Below are 19,474 nucleotides of genomic sequence, written 5' to 3' on the forward strand. Positions count from 1 at the left end.
TAGTGTAGAAGTGTGTCTCCACAGGGATATGCTCACTGTCTGGATCTCTCCGTAGGTGTGCTACTTCTACTGTAAGTAATTATTCCTATAACTAGGCTTTTAAAGTAATGCACTGCTCAATCTACATTTTGTTATAATTACTTTATAATGGCTTCTGGGCTGACTGCTAGATTCAGCCCTGGGTCTTTGAAGCCAGCAAAAAGCTTATATGCTATGACAAGCACACAGGCTTCAAGTCTTCCATTGAAAACATGCTTTGAAAAAGACTCCACCATAAACCACACTGAGATGTGTGCAGATCCGTGCCTGATTAGGCGACTGATTAATGTGGCGTCTCTCTCAGACTTGAAAGGGAAGGACCAACTATTTTGGATCTAAAGAGTAGCATTTGAAGGGAAGAACTGATAAATAGAGGCTGCTTATGGTGGATGTCTTAATCCCACATTTGCTTTCTGGACAAATATAATTATCATGTGTGTAGCAGTGAATGTGCCTTTGCTAAAATGCCAGGGTGACTCTGCGTCCAGATAGACACTAGGACACTAAGACACGAGTCTTGGGTGATCTTGTGAGAGAATGTGCTCTGGATTTTGTCAGACACAATGGTAGCAGCATTCCCTAAGAAGCTTTAACCTTTGCCCAGTTGGATTGTGGGTTGTTCTGCTGGTCTGAGCTGACTTTGTGATCTCGGGAGTAAACCAGAATCCAGTTTGGATTTGTCAACTCAGCTGGTTTGTTGTGAGGTTGCGACACGTGACTGTGTTCAAGTTATGTTTGTGTTGGTCTGCTTTTATTGCAGTCTCTTTTTCACAGACAAACACTGCATAGGTCAGCAATATACTGTGTGCCTCTTGTGCTGCAAATACACTTAAAGCTAAAGCAGCACACACACAAGTGTCCTCCTCCATTCTAAATCATATCAGACCTCCAAACTACATTGAGAATGAAACAAGATCAATAAAGCCGTCTTATTTGTTCACCTAAGTTGACGGCTGCAGGTAAATAGGGAAATGTTTCCTCTGATCTGATACTTAAGTGGGTATAGATTATTGTCCTGTATTATGCCTCAAGGGGGTTGATATCAATTCCTCATCAAAGAAGAGAAATGATTGCTCTGCAGACATGGAATGTGCAGTCCAGGCGAGGGTACCCTCCACTGCACAGACCCTCTGTAACGGTGCGAAGAGAGGGCCCGTGTTGGACACAATGGCAGCAGTGAGCTCTGGGCTCAGGTCCTGGAGCTGAATTACAACTATATGGGTGAATCCCACGCCTTTTAACATGGTTAGCTGAGCCAAAGCCAAAGCCACTGAAGAGGACTGATGTCAGGATTTGTGTATCCCCCTCTCTCTCTCTCTCTCCCTCTCTCTCTCTCTCTCTCTCCCTCCCCCTCTCTCCCCCCCCCCCCCCATCTATCTCTGCCTCTCGGGTCTGTCTCTCTCTCTCTCTCTCTCTCTCTCTCCGCTCTCATTCCAAAATAAAGATTACATACATAGTTTGCAATTAGCTAGGGGGAAGTCAGTTTAGCGCCCTCAACATCCTAACATGTTAATGGCTGAAGCTTTTTATATTTGTTTTATTTAAGGGCTCTGCTCTGATTACCACCAGAGACTGGTTGGTTGTGGTGCTATAACAATAGAGCATGTCTGAATATGTTATTCAAATAAGACCGTGACAAGGTTTATGGGCGCTTGCCGAGAGGAGGCAGTCAAGATTTATGATCTATGCATTTCATAGTTACATTATTCAAGTGTTTTTATTGGTGCATGCATTGGATCCAATTCTGGCTAAAGTTTTTTCAGTTTTGACTCTAAAGCCATCAGTTTTTTCAAGCAGACAAACCCCAACCGTAAATGAAACAGCAGTTGTTGTGTTTAAGATATGGGTTGTTCATTTGGACATGAAGAGATTGTTAGGCATAACAAAACAACCCTCCCAGTTATTGAAATAATCTGTTGTTATGGGCTTGACTGTCTTCGACAGAGGAGCACAGAAGACCTCAGCTTGTTCAGCGTGACAGAGTAACTATGGCTCGTGTCTGCCGCCGCCACCAGCACCATGCTTTGTGGTCAGCCACTTCTGTTTGTAATTACAGAGTGCGGTCTGGTCAGGAATGTCGGAGTAGCGCTCGAGGTTTCGGGCTTGTGTGTCCTTGTGGCCAGTGTGTGTATACAGTAGTGCTGTCTAGCGGTCTTTATGAGACCACACTAAATCAGTTCCAGACTTCTCTTTTCTTTTCTTCTTTCATCCCTTTTACTTTCGTATTCTTGCGCTGAAACTCATTTTCCTTAAGAATGGACGATTTGTGCAAAGTTCTGCACAATGTGTAATGTTGTTCATCCGTTGGCTTGTAGTTGGGAGAATGAAACGGATGGAAATGAGTTAAAGAAGCTGTTTGTTAGCGAACCTGAACCATCTCATACCCATAGCCCCGGGGTGCAGCCACTACAGGCAACCCCCTTACACTGCTTGTGACTTCATTCAGCAAAAAGCTATTTCTTCCTATTTAAGCCTATTTGTAGCTGCACCTACCCTTGCCATATTATGCAGCCAGCCTCAATGATTGCAACTGAATGTTTAGATCTCATCTCAGGTCACCTGATGTACACACACACACATGATAATAGTGTGTGAGCTCACTGGTCAGCATTGAAGTGTTTCAGTCACAGTACAGTCATATCAATTTCCCTCGGGATAAATAAAGTATCCATCTGTAATGTAGTTCATTACTCAAAAAACACAGTGAAGTGTGCAGGGGCTCTTGGTTCTCTGACTGGACAGAAACCCTCATCGGGGAAAAGGGAACTAACAGTTAACAGTTCACATCACACATGCAAGGAGAAGGCAACTTCAACAGAACACATCCACTCTGGACATGATAAATTACTGACATTATATAATAATAATAAAACTTTATTTATATAGCACCTTTCATGCAAAAGAATGCAGCTCAAAGTGCTTTACCGCAAATACATAATATGCACAAAGAAATTACATGCACATAAAAATAGACATCAAAGAAACATAACTCAGATATAGTGCAAATTTTTTTTATATAATTATAGAGATATATTTAATCTAACCCCTTAATATCACCAGTAGAGATTTAAATTAAATTAAATTAAATTAAATTAAATTAAATTAAATTAAAAGTATTTATTTATTTATTTATTTATTTATTTATATATATATATATATATATATATATAGTGCGAAGTGGTAGCTAGTTAAAGGCTAATGTGAAGAGGTACGTTTATATTTATATGAAATATTCACATTAATGCCACCAAAAGTCCACTCCCAATTGCCTCAATGGGTGGATATTCAGGCTGGATATCCTCGTGGTTATGATTCACTTAAAGCTTAGACACTTGAGAGTTAAAGCAGACTAGCATGACTGATGCACAGGCTTGCATCAGAACAGCAGGTATAACCTTAGCAATTGCTCTGACTCATGCATTTGTTGATGCTGTGTTCATGTGCAATGGTGTGGATTGGTGATCTGCATTTAAAACCGTTAACAGAAAAGGTCATGCTTTTGTGTCTTGGTTTACCTATAGTGGATGTTGTTAGGTGAAAATTCACCCTAGTTACCTCAGGACTCCGGATCTGCATATAAGTATATTTATTAGACAAACAACAATTGCAATTGGGCTCACTCACAAAACAAGGATGAAAGTGAAGCCCCGATAAACACATTGCACAGAGTTTATATACTTAGATTTATCTAATGTTGACGCCATATGTGCTTAACAATCATATTCAAAACAAGGTTCTCGTCCGAGCTTCTTGTGTTTTCTCAGGGTCGAGAAAACAATCAGTGGCGCCAGTTAATCAAAGTTACACATATACACAGAGACACAGAAAAGCCATGTCACTGTTAAGAGAAAAACATATAAGAGACTTATTAAAGCAAGGCCCTTGATTATTATATTAAGTCATTAACAGTGTTTGGAAATTATCTCCATCAGATGGTATGTATTTTGCCACTGTAATGTAAAATATAGTGAGCACAATTGTATGTAGACTGATGGAGATTCACATACATCCATAATTGTATAATAATGTATACAACCCATTTCTCCACTGGAGCATTGTTGCCCAAAGCTAGTGTGCCATAAACGTAATGAGGTTGAAATTAAAGTTAAAATAAAGAAGTGGTTAGAAATTTGGAATACAGCATTATGTTTTATTGTTTTAAACCTAGAGTGCATGACCCAAGAACTTCCAAAGGGTTTTCCAAGACGGGTTTTGTGTATTAAATGCAATATTTCACGTATAATTCAAGGTAGAGCCCTCAAACCCATCAGATCTTTTCCGTTGTCGGCGCTTAACAGACGTATAGTATGTATCTTAACCCATGTACTGTTCCAATAGCACCCCCTATTCGTAACATGTACTGTACCTTAATTCTACTACCTTGAGTAGTGAACAGTAGATTAGGAGCTTTACTGTGGGGACTACAGAATTCATCCATATAACGGCTTTTAAATGATAAAAAAAGATTTCTGAAAAGCCATACACTGGAAAAAAAAATCTGTAATACTGACAGGCCATTAATTGAAATGGCTACTCTTTTTGTTTCTAATGATGAAAATGAATGTTGTTTTACATTGGAATTTAGTCAGATCTAGTGTTTTGTGCATGCACTCTGTGCGTGTGTGTGTGTGCGTGTTTGTGTTTATATGTGTGTGCGCGTGCGTGTGTGCGTGTGTGCGTGTGTGTGTGTGTGTGTGTGTGTGTGTGTGTGCGCGCGCGTGTGTATGCGTGTGCGCGTGTGTATGCGTGTGCAAGCGGAGAGGTGCTGCTGCGGTAGCTTTTGTTGTGGTAGAGAGGGTAGTATCGCTTCTCTTCATTCTACTTCCTGTCCTTTAGAGTAGAACACAAAGCACAGTGGTTTCTTTTTCCAGTGCTCTGTTGTCCGCACCACATCCACCCTATACCTGCTCATGGCCCCTGTGATCCCATGCTGTGGGTGGGGGGGGGTTCTCAGGGTTTCGATGGATCCAATGCTGTGGGTGGTGGTTCTGGATCCAATGCTGTGGGTGGGGGTTCTGGATCCCATGCTGTGGGTGGGGGTTCTGGATCCAATGCTGTGGGTGGGGGTTCTGGATCCCATGCTGTGGGTGGGGGTTCACAGGGCTACAACACTGGATCCAATGCTGTGGGTGGGGGTTCTCAGGGTTTCGATGGATCCAATGCTGTGGGTGGGGGTTCTCAGGGCTCGATGGATCCCATGCTGTGGGTGGGGGTTCTGGATCCAAGGAGACTGGATCCAATGCTGTGGGTGGGGGTTCTGGATCCAAGGAGACTGGATCCAATGCTGTGGGTGGGGGTTCTGGATCCAATGCTGTGGGTGGGGGTTCTGGATCCAAGGAGACTGGATCCAATGCTGTGGGTGGGGGTTCTGGATCCAATGCTGTGGGTGGGGGTTCTGGATCCAAGGAGACTGGATCCAATGCTGTGGGTGGGGGTTCTGGATCCAAGGAGACTGGATCCAATGCTGTGGGTGGGGGTTCTGGATCCAATGCTGTGGGTGGGGGTTCTGGATCCAAGGAGACTGGATCCAATGCTGTGGGTGGGGGTTCTGGATCCAAGGAGACTGGATCCAATGCTGTGGGTGGGGGTTCTGGATCCAAGGAGACTGGATCCAATGCTGTGGGGGGGGGTTCTCAGGGCTACTACACTGGATCCAATGCTGTGGTTCTGGCCGTTTCCAGTAGATTGTAGAATAGAGCCACTGGCTTCATTCTGATTTACAGCTTCAGTTCAGTGTGTATGTCACAACTGATTGGTCAAGAGTATCAGACCCCCTTTTTATTTGTCATGAAACAGAAGTGCTTCAGTGTTTGGTCCTCTGCAGATCTCTGATCAACAGCATCACTAAACGGCACTAAATGCACACAGACACTTTGATTGACATGGCAGACCTGTGCTGTACATTGCCTACAGATATTGCGGCAGAATTCCCTAATGCATTGTTGTAATATTTCAGCATTTTAAAATGTTTGTTTACATCGTGGCTCCCAAATGTCACGCATTGGCCTATATATACTATATGGTGATGCTTATAGGTGGTGCTTTAGAAGAGAAGCAAGAGTTGAGTTAGCACAGGTAGATTGACATATATGCAAATGATATCTATCTTGAAATATGTTGGAGGTAACACATTCAATATCCATCAAAATGGGTTCCCTGAAATCTAGTTACACATATTTCAAACATGTTTTTTGAGGATACCATGGAATATCACCGTGTGATGTGTTTCTGTTGTAAAGTTAGGCAGGAATAAATCTGCCCGTGGGCCAGTCTGACCCATGTCCCCGTATTCTGAGGTTAAGTAATCCTTGTATTTTCTCTGGTTTTCGCTTGAGGCATTGTCAAGTCAAAGTCTTTCTGTGACAACCCTAAGCAGTGGTGGTGTCACTCTTCACTGTCCATGACTGTGCCATCAGAATGGATTTTACGCTGTCACGTCCACTTAGAGGAAAAGATTTTATGTAGGACCCTCTGATAGGATTCAAATTTTTCTAGCAGTTTTCAGCTGTGTAAAACATTTTAGCTTCCTGCGGCATCCCAAAAGAAACCCTTCTTTTCCAGTAAGATTGTCGATTTGACAGTGATTGGTGGCAGTGGTAGGAATTGGTTTCTGTTCTGGGCCAAATCTCGCAGCGATCTGGAGTTATCAGCTGTACAGGGACTGAAATGGACCGGGGGTGCTGTGAGCTGTTCCAAAGTAAGATTTTGGAGAGTGCAAAGCCTCACAAGTCCCAGAAACAGATGTTCGCTCTCTCTCTCTCTCCCGCTGCTCCCTGTAGCTGCCTGTGAGTTGGCAGCCGTTCCCAAGGAAGGAAGTGGACATGCCGACTTCAGTGTATCAGTGCTCGTCTTCTGGCTGTTTCTTTTGCTGTTTCTCTACTACCATTTCCTCTTCTGTCTCAGAATAGCCAGGCCGACTCTCCGTGTCCACAGTGGCGAGCTGCCTATCAGTATAAATAGAAGTAGGGTTCTCCGTGAAGGTTTTTCTGCCCTGATGCACTAACACATTGAACACCAATGGTAACTAATGATATAAATCCTACTACCTTACCTTTTTGTTATCAAGTGTGGCGTGTGGGTTGCAGTCATTGGGGTGGGTGACGCTCTGAAAGGAGGACGTCAAGCCCCCTCAACCCACCGATATCACCATTTACATTACATTTACATTTACATTTACATTTAGTCATTTAGCAGACGCTTTTATCCAAAGCCACTTACAAGGATGTATACACATTTTACATTTACACTGATGGCACACTGCACATCAGGAGCAATTAGGGGTTCAGTGTGTCTTGCTCAAGGACGCTTCGACAGGGAATCGAACTAGCAACCTTCTGATTACTAAACGACTTCTCTACCTCCTATACCACTGTCGCCCCCATACAAGACCTGTTGCCAGGAGAGGTCATAAACCAAGAAAATATGCTTGGTTACATTAAAATTCTATGGGCTGTATAATGTATTGGGGGCGGGAGTCCAGTTCTGGGCAGCTCAAAGGGACAGGGTTTCTGAAGTCATGTTTTGATGACATACTTCCCTTTGTGCTGCTGACATCTGCTATCGCCATTAGCCTTAATATCCCCATGGAGCCCTGTAAATAAAGCTGCTGAATGCAGATGAGGGCCTGTCGTCGAGCCAGCAGGGTTTTTAGTGTGTGTGTGTGTGTGTGTGTGTGTGTGTGTGTGTGTGTGTGTGTAGTACAGCGACGGGAACGCTCGCACAGCACCACAGTTGATGTGTGTGTGTGTGTGTGTGTGTGTGTGTGTGTGTGTGTGTGTGTGTGTGTGTGTGTGTGTGTGTGTGTGTGTGTGTGTGTGTGTGTGTGTGTGTGTGTGTGTGTGTGTGAGAGTGTGAGTGTAAGTGTGCTTTTGTGTGTTGTAGGTTTATCTCTACATTTGTGTGTGTGTGTGTGTGTGTGTGTTTCAGACCGGTGACTGAAAAGGGCTTTGTCTGCGAGACGAGTCTACGATTCTACTCCCACATTTGCGGTTGCCTAGCAACCGTAATGCACAGATTGGCAAGAACATCTGCCGTGTCCAGCTCTGCCAAATGTTGTGTTGTATAGTAAACATGGCTCCATGCTTTTGCACTCCAGCAGAGAGGAGCGGGGGGGAGGGAGAGAAAGATATGGTCCTCCCCGCTGTTCTCCTTGGCTGCTCGTGTTTGGAGGGAGAGGGGCCTTTCACACTGTGGGCAGACCTCAGGGTGTAATCTCCACGATGACCCTCATCTCATCTGCGTTCGCAAGGATACGCTGCCCTTGTCACACTGCTATTCTGATATCTCAAAGGAAGTAGAGGGCCGTGCTGCTCGCCAGTGGCTTCCAGTTTAAAAAAAAACACACACTGAATTCATGCTCTCATATATGTTAGTCCCACGGATCACATCCCCCTCAAGGACATAGGCTTTCTTATGAGTGTTGTGCTCATAAGTCACTTTGCTTGACAAAAAAACCTGTGTAGATAGCAGGGCCATTTTATGTTTGTGGGTTGAAATGAGAATCCTTAATGGGGAGTTCTCTCAGCCTTGCGGATCTTCATTGACGCGGCGAGCCACCTTGCTCTTTGGTGCGGTCTGGATTGCGGCTGCAGTGACCTCAGTCTGTATGGGCCGATGTGGAGGAGTTCAAAAGTTCTCTACGAACCCAAAGCCACAAAGCGCCTCAAACCCAATGTCCCCAGCGCCGCCGCCCTTGGGCCTTGCCAAGTGATAAACTTTCTCCCCCATTAGTGGCTGATGCAAGGCTCCTCTCTCTCTCTGCCAATGGCCGGTACCATTGCAATGGCGGGATGTGTTAGAGAGATCAGTGCCACCGGCTCTCTATCATCATCTGTGTCGTTTGTGGAATCCATCAGTAGTAGACTCTTCATTTTCATTCTTCATTTTTTTATAGATTTATGTTGCATACAGGCATTTGCATTTGCAATGCCCATATGTCTAGAAAATCCAGTTTCAGGTGTGTGGCTGTGTGTGGCTGTGTGTGGCTGTGTGTGTGTGTGGCTGTGTGTGGCTGTGTGTGTGTGTGTGTGACAGCACAGCACAGCACAGGACATCTTTGGTCTGAGAAGCACACTGACTTGTCAGAAAAATTAAAGACACATACTTGTGGTATAAGCTACACTGCAACTTCTGTTAATGTAATGTATGTTAATGTACGGCTACTGTGGCTTCTGGCTCATCATCACATCATAGGCTCATCTTCTGGCTCATATCTGAGCTGCTTTATGTTGGTGATCAGAGAAGACTGACATCCTTCCTTCTCTGTGTTTGGTTTGTTCCCAGGACCCAGCCATGGAGAGGTGGACACCCATGAGTGCCTGTACTACAACATCAACTGGGAGATCGAGAAGACCAACCAGAGCGGGGCTGGAGCGCTGCGAGGGGGAGAAGGACAAGCGCTCGCACTGCTACGCTTCCTGGCGGAACAACTCCGGCACCATTGAGTTGGTGAAGAAAGGATGCTGGTTGGATGACTTCAACTGCTACAACAGGTCAGCCTTCAAGTTGCCTTCACACCAGAAGCTACATTTTTGAAAGGGGGTTGTTATTATCTCCTGAAAATTGAAAATTGAATCCGAAATGAAAGACATATTGGATTATGTTGTCACAATACCCAGAGGGCTTTTTTCATGATTTCAAATAAGGCGACTCCAGCCTAGGGGGGGGGTAAAAAAACACAATTTAACAACTATTAAGGGTCAGGTATTGAGTAGTGTTATTATGAAATTGTTCCTTTTGAAAAATAGCTGTTAGAATATAGATTCAGGACATTTCACAAACATTTGTCCCCGCATATTACCAGAGTATATGAATATCACACCATTTGAAGGTGAATACGTGGTATGTTTTAATGCTAAATATATATTGAATTGACTGGCAGTATTAACTTCCCACACGCCTCTAGAATGACGATGGCCTGCACGCTTAATAGCTCAGTTCAGATATATTTCCCATGGGCCGTACAACAGATGGGGGGACTACCCATACACATCCAGTAATCTCAGCTCAATCTCAGCTCGGCTCACTCATGTTTTACCCACAAGGGGTCTCCTCCACTAAGGACCCCAACAGAAAAAACATGCAAAATAACAGAACACATGTCCAACCCTGACCAAAGATGGACAGTTCACTTCACTTGGTCCCCGGGCGCTACAAGCTGCCCACTGCTCCTGGGCGGTCCTTGAGGAAGGAGGGTCCAGGATGGGAAAAATGCAGAAAATAAATTCACCGCGACCTCAGGCCTACCTGCGTGTGTGTGTGTGTGTGTGTGTGTGTCCTGTGTCGCCTCCATATATGCACGTGTGTGTTCCAGTGTGTCGTGTGTGCCATTTAAAAACCTGACAAAGGTCTTAATTATTATTATTATTATTATTATTTTTAATACAAGCAATGAAAGTCTACAACAGTTCTCAGGTGGTTTGTTAGGAGTAGGAAGTTGAAGACCTGTGACTGAAGTGAGGATACATTCCTAAATTTGATGGCTTTCATTTTAATAGGAATGGAATGCGGAGTAGTGGGTCATGGTCAGTTTCTCATCGCTGTTCAGATTAATACATGAGAATCGGGCATTTTAATCAACTGCAAAAACTATGAAAATACACAGCGTCCTAAAATGTTGTCTGAACATTCTGTCTGGGTCTAACCAACGGTAGTTCATGAAGGGTGCGTCGGAACAAGAGCTGTACAGAATCCCCATCTGTAGACCAGACATGTTCGTTTCCTTTCATAATGATTTATAGTTTTGACTGTTGTAGTTTTTGTCCCTTCCCTATGACTGTTGTAGTTTTTGTCCCTTCCCTATGACTGTTGTAGTTTTTGTCCCTTCCCTATGACTGTTGTAGTTTTTGTCCCTTCCCTATGACTGTTGTAGTTTTTGTCCCTTCCCTATGACTGTTGTAGTTTTTGTCCCTTCCCTATGACTGTTGTAGTTTTTGTCCCTTCCCTATGACTGTTGTAGTTTTTGTCCCTTCCTATGACTGTTGTAGTTTTTGTCCCTTCCCTATGACTGTTGTAGCTTTTGTCCCTTCCCTATGACTGTTGTAGTTTTTGTCCCTTCCCTATGACTGTTGTAGCTTTTGTCCCTTCCCTATGACTGTTGTAGTTTTTGTCCCTTTCCTATGACTGTTGTAGTTTTTGTCCCTTCCCTATGACTGTTGTAGTTTTTGTCCCTTCCTATGACCTGCTGTTTGAGCTACCTGCCTCCCAAGCTCTTGTGCAACTGCCAGCAATCAGTAACTGTATTTAATGCATTGCCAAACGCAGGGGCGCAGATAGCACTGGGGACGGGGGGGACATGTCCCCCCCAGATTCATAGTGACCCCGATCCGTCCCCACCACTCTCCCTACGTAAGGCGACAATCATCAGTTAATAACTCTGCACAGCTGATTAGGCGATGTTAGGGTCCCCCCCAGTTCAAAAATCCCATCTGCACCGCTGGCCAAACGCATTCGCCATGACATTTAAATATCTCTTGAATATCCACTTGACAACCCCCCTGCCAGGCCATACAGGTGGCAAATGGCCAAGCTCTATCTATGGAGAACAAGAGGAGCTATGAACTCAGCGTGTTAGATTTTTAACATCGCTTCCCCACTATGGAAATCTGTTCCCAGAGCCTTTCTGACGACGGAGATAAATGGTTTTATAAATGGGTCGGAATGGGAAGCTGAAGGCATCCCAGGATGCACATTACAGAGGAGCTTCATGAAGTTTCATTTACAAAAAAAACAATTTTCAACATTGTTGCGTGCTGAGAAGGAAAATGCCTTGTAGATTTTCTATGTGTTTAAATTGATTCGTGTTAAAGTTGGATCTTATTGACAACCAGAAGAAACAAAAAGGAAAAATCACCCATAAAAGCAAGTCGATGCAAGACAATCAGTCCAAGTCACCACCCTCTGTGAAAAGAATATTGGTTAAATGATCGTACCGCTCCCTGTTGGACTTCTATCAAAATGAAAGTGGGACAGTCACAAATGACTGCTCTTTAAAAAACACTCTCTGCCAATCCCAGGTTGCCTTTTCTAATGGGTATTGCTCTGAAAATAGCTATCCCTTAAGCCCCAGGTGCAGCCTTCAAATTCCAAACATTCCTGAACGAGAGACAAGCTGGAAAGAGAGAACTCCAATTAAAAATGCCTGAAAACGTAGTTAGCTGGCAAAGATGCCATGTTGATACGGACTGACTTGTGATAATGGGCCACCTCACTATTTTTTTTACATCTTTTTTATATTTGGCCTTCTGTGTTAAAAGAGTTGCAAATTAAAAAAATAGCATAGAATTAAAGATCAGAGTTAGTAATGATTGACAATGATCAATAATCCAATGAATCTTATATTAATTTGTATTTGTTGCTTTTTAATTGGACTTGGGTTCAAATGTACAGGTCTCTGGTTGAATGTCCTGCCATATGGAATGCCCTAGAGAGGTGTGAGGCCACAGGTGTCTTCACCACCTCCCCTCTCAGGTCATATCAAAGTGTCAGAGTGTTTTCCTTCTACCCCCCACGACCATGAATACAGGCCTCTGAGACATTTGCTCACAGCCGGATCTTAATCAACAACTTCCCCTGTGAACCACCATTGTGACGTTTTCCCATCTCCGAGGAGGCAGACTGAGACACATTCATGTAGGGTCGGGGCTATTGGTTGACACCCCTGTATGCTGTGTAGGATACTTCAACTTTCAATGTCTAATCGGTAGGGGTGGGGAAAAAAATCGATTTTTCGATTTCTCTCGATTCTCTCTAGAACGATTCTGTCTCGATTCAGAAAAGTTCATAATCGATTTTTGAATAAAAAAAAAATAAAAAAAAATAATATATTTTTTTTTTTTTTCTTTTTACACATTCATTTTGTGTTGAAATGCAAGCTGCATCGATTATTGCATTGTTCATAGAAAGTCATAATTGTAACAAGGAAAAACTTTTTCTCTAATAAAAAAATAGATCTGTTGATTTTCTTTAATTATCAAACACAAAGTAGGAAGTGATTTGAGACTCTGAGTAGCAAACTCAAATGTTTTAAAAATTGAGATGCATCGATAATCGTTTTATCGGTTTAGAATCGAGAATCGGTTTTGAATCGAATCGTTGACCTCTGAATCGGAATCGAATCGAATCGTGAGGTGCCAAGAGATTCCCACCCCTACTAATCGGAGACATACCTGAATCTTTTGAGTGAAGCCTCCCTCTCTCCCTTGATGCATCATTGCAAGAAAGCCTGTTTCCTGATTCCATTCTCCGACTGAATTCTCCGCCAATTTATTTAGTCTTACCAGTGAGTAAGAGTGCCTTTTTTCTTCCAGCAATAAAGCAAATAGAGACCTCAAAAGTGGATAGTGGTGAGTGTTACCCCCCAGTGCTGTTGAGGGAATCGATGCCGTTGAGTAACGCTTGACTCTGCTAATCATAAGGCAGCAGCAGCTCTCTGGGCCATCTGTCAGGGCTCTGGCTTGCCCTCTGTGTTGGCCTTACAAAGAGGACGCCGCTGAATGAGTGACCCACGTGCCACCAGAGCGCTGACCGAGCCAAACTCCGACGGCGAGAGAGAGAGAGAGAGAGAGAGAGAGAGAGAGAGAGAGAGAGAGAGAGAGAGAGAGAGAGAGAGAGAGAGAGAGAGAGAGAGAGAGAGAGAGTGTGCTCCATCAGCACAATCGGCACGCCATTCGCCAGGCCCTTTTCCCAGCAGTCCCTAAGAAAGGTCAATAAGTCGTTTTCATTTGCCTGGTGCACAAAGAGGAGGCCCAATGGTGCAATAAGTCATCCGCGTGGCAAAAAGAGAGGGAGAGAGAGAGAAAAAAGGATGGAAACTAGATGAGCGAGGACTCCCGCGGAACTGAAGTGGGATCGTTTTGATAAGCGTCGTCGCAGTCTCTCGTGCGGCCTGCTTCATGAATCTGGAATAATGCAATGAGAGTTCTCGTTTGGGTGCATACATTTGTGAAAGGAGCTCTCCAGATCGCAGAACGTCATAGATCATAAAAGCCATAAGGAATCCCATTCTCTCTTTAAATGTTTTCAACAGCGGTGGTAATATTGCTCATTCGGCGGATATTGTGACATTTCAAGGGCAAGGCTGAGAGTGGCCCACAGTGCCAAAGCAGGACTGAATCTGTTATACCTGATGAGGTAACAAGCAACTAGGGATGGCATCTGTGGTCTCTGGTGCAATAACAATGTCAGAGACTGTTGTCAAACACAGGCTGACACCCACCAATGTGCGTAGGACTCTAACCCAAATAGTCTTTATTTAAAATGGTCACAACATGAGTTTGTGCTTTTTTACATCTGGGAATGTGTGTAGTAATCCATCTCCTCTCCTCTCCTCTCCTCTCCTCTCTTCTCTTCTCTTTTCTTCTCTTCTCTTCTCTTCTCTTCTCTTCTCTTCTCTTCTCTTCTCTTCTCTTCTCTTCTCTTCTCTTCTCCATGGCAACAGGCAAGAGTGTGTGGCCACAGAGGAGAACCCGCAGGTGTTCTTCTGCTGCTGTGAGGGCAACTTCTGCAACGAGCGCTTCACCCATCTGCCCGACGTCAACGGACCAGGTGAGAATCTGCTCTGGAATCCCCCACAGTTCCCTCACCGCTGTCAGTCGCCCTCAGCACCCTCTCTCCTGGTCAGACTGGGCCCTGCAGGGCCTCACGTGAAACAAAAACCTCAGTGTGAACCAAAGCAGTCTCATCTACTCCTTCTCTCATACACAATTAACAAAATGCAGAGGTTACCATGCCGAATTCCTCTTTTTTCTTTGCACAGATCTCGTTAGTCACACTAGTTCATGCCCAGATCTCATTTCATCTCCTTTCTCCTATAATTTATTCAGTGATTTACATGAGTAACAAATACCTTGAATTCCCTTTAGCTGACAGCTTAACCCAGTTCCAGGGCATCAACACCCCTCTGTTTAACATTAACTTGTATTGCCCTCTCTCTCTCTTAACTACGGGCACACGGCATGGCTTTTAGAAGTAAACATGGCAGACTTGAGTGTCTCATAGTCCACACGGCAGCGAGTGAATGACTTCCGTTACTGACTCTGGCAGGGAGATACTGTATGTGACGCATCTCTGTCAGGAGAGCTGTACACTGCCCTTTTTTACAGCCTTCTTCCTAACCTCCAAAAACGCATTGTGCCATGCACTGTATTCTCCAGCTCAGAAGGCCTTTGGAGAATACATCTTTGTTGCAATAAAATGAACAAAAGAAAGGGAACTGACGCAAAAATGCCTAATTTTTTTTTCTCTCTCTCTCTCTCTCTCTCTCTCTCTCTCTCCCTCACCCGCTGTCTTTGTGGTCTGTAATACCTTCCTGTCTTTGCTGTGCGGCAGCGATCAAGCCCCCTCCCCCGATCCCCTCGCTACTGAACGTGCTGGTCTACTCCCTGCTCCCCATCACCATGCTGTCTATGGCCCTGCTGCTGGCTTTCTGGATGTACCGCCACCGCAAGCCGCCCTATGGCCACGTGGACATCAATGAGGTAGGGCCAACACCTCCTTCTCTCGCTTTTTGTTCTCCAACTAACCTATACACCCTGTCCCTCTGCATCTATCCCAATTCTTTTACAGTCATACTCCATCATCCTTTATGAGGGGCCCTCCCAACCCTTTATGACCCTTTGAAATTGTATTCCTGTGCCTTTTGTTTTAAAAGACATTTAATTCAATAGTCCACAGGTAGTCAGCAGGACCTCTCTGTTTCCCCATTCTATAGCAAGGGTTCCATCTTGTGGTGGCTCAGTAGCATCCCTCGGTGCAGCTGTCTTCACCACACAGGAGCGCCTCGGCCACCAGTTTTCACTGTAAAAAAGGAAATGCAACACACAAGATGACCTTTTAATAATTTGATAATTTGCGCAACTGTGTGGTTGTCAAGAAAACAACCAGCCAGACTCTACCTTTTCTATTTTAGATTTCCTTCTTTTTCTCTACCTTTACTGACAATAACCCCCCCCCCCCCTCTTAGTTTCTCGAGTTATGCTATCTGTTATTTGGTTGGATGTATGTATTGCACATACAGTAAAAAAAACAGTCCATGTACTTGTCCATTGTCCAGTGACTGCACATTTGATAGCTGTGTTATAATAGAACTGACATCACTTCCTGCTCCTGCTCCTGCTCGTTCTTTTCCCCTCCTGATAACTAGTTCTCTTTCGTGTTCTCCAGGACCCTGGCCTTCCTCCACCCTCTCCATCGGTTTGTCTCAAACCCCTGCAGTTACTGGAGATCAAAGCTAGGGGGCGCTTTGGCTGCGTGTGGAAGGCGCAGATGATGAATGAGTATGTAGCTGTGAAGGTCTTCCCTATTCAGGTGGGTTTAGTTCGATGAAACTCCTTTTGGAGTACATGCTTTGATGAAGTAACTTGCAGTTACATTTCTGCACTTCTTTCTTTCTTTTTTATTTCATTTTGTTATATTTCTTATGTAAAGTAGTATTTATTTATTGTTACACCAGGTTCTATTGCTCGTAGCTTGAATATTCTCTCCCTTGTACGTCGCTTTGGACAAAAGCGTCTGCTAAATGACAATGTAAATGTAAATGAAGGGCGTTTGCATCTGATCAGTTACACGCCTCTATTATGCCACTTCCTGTTATCTCCGTTCTGTCCGTCCTTCTTTTCTCTCCCCCTTCTCCTATCGGATCTCTGTTCCGCAGCTAGTAGCCCTCTCATCTACTTCTGTCAAACAGGCTCTACTTAAGGTGTTGTTGCTGGCCCCTGTTGTCATTAAGTTGCTTTCAGGGGTTTGACCTCAGTTTCTGGATAGTGCGTTGAGACGACACAGCCTCATCATTAATTATGTTTAATAATTAATAAACGCATAGTCTTTCCCCAAGACAGCATACCACAGTGCAGATTACTACTGCCATCAGCACAGGGAATTTGTTTGTAATGCTAGCATGAAAATGTATACATTATACAACAAAGTATAATAAAAAAAATGCAATCCCTTCAACACATCTTCCTTGAATTTCCTACACATTTTGACATTTGTTTGTAAAAAAAACACTATAATTCAATTTGTGGTTTTTTTTACATCCAATAGACACCTTGGTTGAATTGTTCTTACAGTTCTTCTCCCACTGTGGTGTGCACAGGATAAGCTGTCGTGGCAGAATGAGCGGGACATCTTCTGTATGGACGGGATGAAGCATGACAACCTCTTGCGCTTCATCGCGGCAGAGAAGCGTGGGGCCAACATGGAGATCGAGTTCTGGCTCATCACCGAATTTCATGAAAGGGCAAGTCACTCTCTTGCTGTCAAATAACGAAAGACAAGAAAGAAAAAAGAAATGCACAGGACAGTAAACCATTTTCGCATAACTTTATGTACAAATAACTGTTTACTCTGAGTTTGACTCTATCCCAGGCCACCCTGTTCACGCAAACAACCAGACCGCTAATTTTGTAGGCTAACTCCTACTCACTATCATTAGTGTATTGGTAGGCTACATTAGTGTATTACTGTTGTAACTTGTAATACCTACAGATGGCGCTAATGATCTTTGTCATTACCTGTGTGCCTGTGCTATGTTGGTGTGGTCTTGGATATATTTAGGTTACATTACTGTAGCCGGTTTCGTTGTACATTTTCCCTAGCTAATGTGGTATGACCGAGTGCTGGCAAGTCTTTACTTTTTTTTTTGACTTACATAATGTGTCCAATGTCATATGATCGCTATGTTGCACTGATTGCTATGTTATAATTCTGTTTACTAACCTGGGCTTAAATACACATGGGGAACCAGGGCGAACCCCATTGGGTAAACACAACGGGGAACAGGGGAATAGGTGAAACCAGACAATGACCAGGCTCATAAACAGAATTAGGGGCGGAGGGGTAATTTAACAAAAAGCACATGGCAGCCAAGGAAGAAAACAAGCACTCGAACCTGAATAGTGTAGAACAATCCCTGAAAATGTCAAGCATTTAGCATGGAATGTCATTTTTAGCAACACGTTTTTTTGGAGCGCCACAACCCCTTTGTAAAGCCTCCATATCTCCCATATTGTTGTTGGGTACAACTACTTTATTTACGTAAAGTGTGAAGCAAATCCAAGATAGTCAGTCAGGACTTTTTTTTTTTCTGAATTATGTTTATTATATATGGAATTATACCCCCATGTAAATATTACCATCTACAGATGGTAGTTGAATCAAAGATACAAATGTTGCAAACAAATATTTTGTACTACACATGCAGCCAATCAATAAATCATTATAGGTCACGTGCTAACATGTAGTGTTGTGTTCTATGTCCTTTCTTTAGGGTTCCCTGACCGATTACCTGAAGGGGAACGCACTGAGCTGGCATGACATGTGTCACATTGCAGAAACCATGGCCTGTGGCCTGGCCTACCTGCATGAAGACGTGCCGCGCTGTAAGGGAGAGGGACCCAAGCCAGCCATCGCTCACAGGTAAGAAGCACTTTAAAGTTCTAACAAGAACCCCTTCTCAACTTCCCCTGAAGGCTCTGAGGTGACTGGAAAGTTGTGAACAGCAAAGACATAGTCTGTCAGATGGAAGTTAAAAGTTAAAAGTTGAAAATACTCACTTGTCAGATGGAAGTTAGTTGTAAAAAAAAAAAGACGATGTATTGTCGCATTAAGTCAATCAGGTGTGGTTTTTTTTTTTGGGGGGGGGGGGGGTTGTCTATCTAGATTGGTTATAGAGAGTAGACTTTCAACTCAGCCACATGTTTTGATTGCGACCTTAGGGACTTCAAGAGTAAAAATGTCATGCTGAGAACCGACCTCACAGCGATCGTTGGTGACTTCGGCCTGGCCGTGCGGTTTGAGCCAGGGAAGCCGCCCGGAGACACCCACGGACAGGTAGGTCACTCTCCTCACCCAGGTGGCCCCGGTTGGGATCTCTGATCAATGGGTCCATTACATCGCAGTTGCCTGTTCTTGTGCATGCAGGTGGGGACAAGAAGGTATATGGCACCTGAGGTGCTGGAGGGAGCCATCAACTTCCAGAGGGACGCCTTCTTGAGAATAGACATGTACGCCATGGGCCTGGTGCTCTGGGAGCTGGCGTCGCGCTGCAAAGCAGCCGATGGTGAGGATTCTGTCTTGGATCATATGCGACTGTTGGATCATATACACACAATTGCGACTGTACAGAGGGCAACATATATATATATATATATATATATATATATATATATACAGTCAAATAACTTGCATACACTACGTATATTATTCTATTGCCACTAATATTATGACATTCTGTTATACCCAGCGCTGCATAACAACTCACGTCACATTTTGAAACATGAGATCTTTAGATTTAAGTGTATAGAGTAATTGATTGCATTTGGGAAGGGACAAGGTATGACAAGGAGGCCCTTGAAAGCTCGGCCTCAACATCATGTTAGTCATATTTACCGTGTAATGTATATTTGGGCCTGAAGGAATCCATTATTTACACAGTGGC

At 43.9% G+C, this 19,474-nt stretch overlaps 1 protein-coding gene across 1 annotated transcript in view; it reads left to right on the forward strand.

The window, feature by feature from the left end:
• The window catches only part of acvr2ba (activin A receptor type 2Ba), a 50,410-nt gene that overhangs the window by 23,021 nt on the left and 7,915 nt on the right, over positions 1-19,474 (forward strand). The window contains exons 2-9 of the mRNA XM_012821336.3: positions 9,322-9,530; positions 14,477-14,583; positions 15,367-15,515; positions 16,201-16,344; positions 17,132-17,275; positions 18,305-18,453; positions 18,753-18,867; positions 18,958-19,096. Coding sequence (XP_012676790.2) covers positions 9,331-9,530; positions 14,477-14,583; positions 15,367-15,515; positions 16,201-16,344; positions 17,132-17,275; positions 18,305-18,453; positions 18,753-18,867; positions 18,958-19,096 — 1,147 coding nt within the window. The 5' untranslated portion in view covers positions 9,322-9,330. The remainder of the gene's footprint in view (positions 1-9,321; positions 9,531-14,476; positions 14,584-15,366; positions 15,516-16,200; positions 16,345-17,131; positions 17,276-18,304; positions 18,454-18,752; positions 18,868-18,957; positions 19,097-19,474) is intronic.

The sequence above is a fragment of the Clupea harengus genome, chromosome 17 (genome assembly GCF_900700415.2).
Source record: "Clupea harengus chromosome 17, Ch_v2.0.2, whole genome shotgun sequence".
NCBI lineage: Eukaryota > Metazoa > Chordata > Actinopteri > Clupeiformes > Clupeidae > Clupea > Clupea harengus.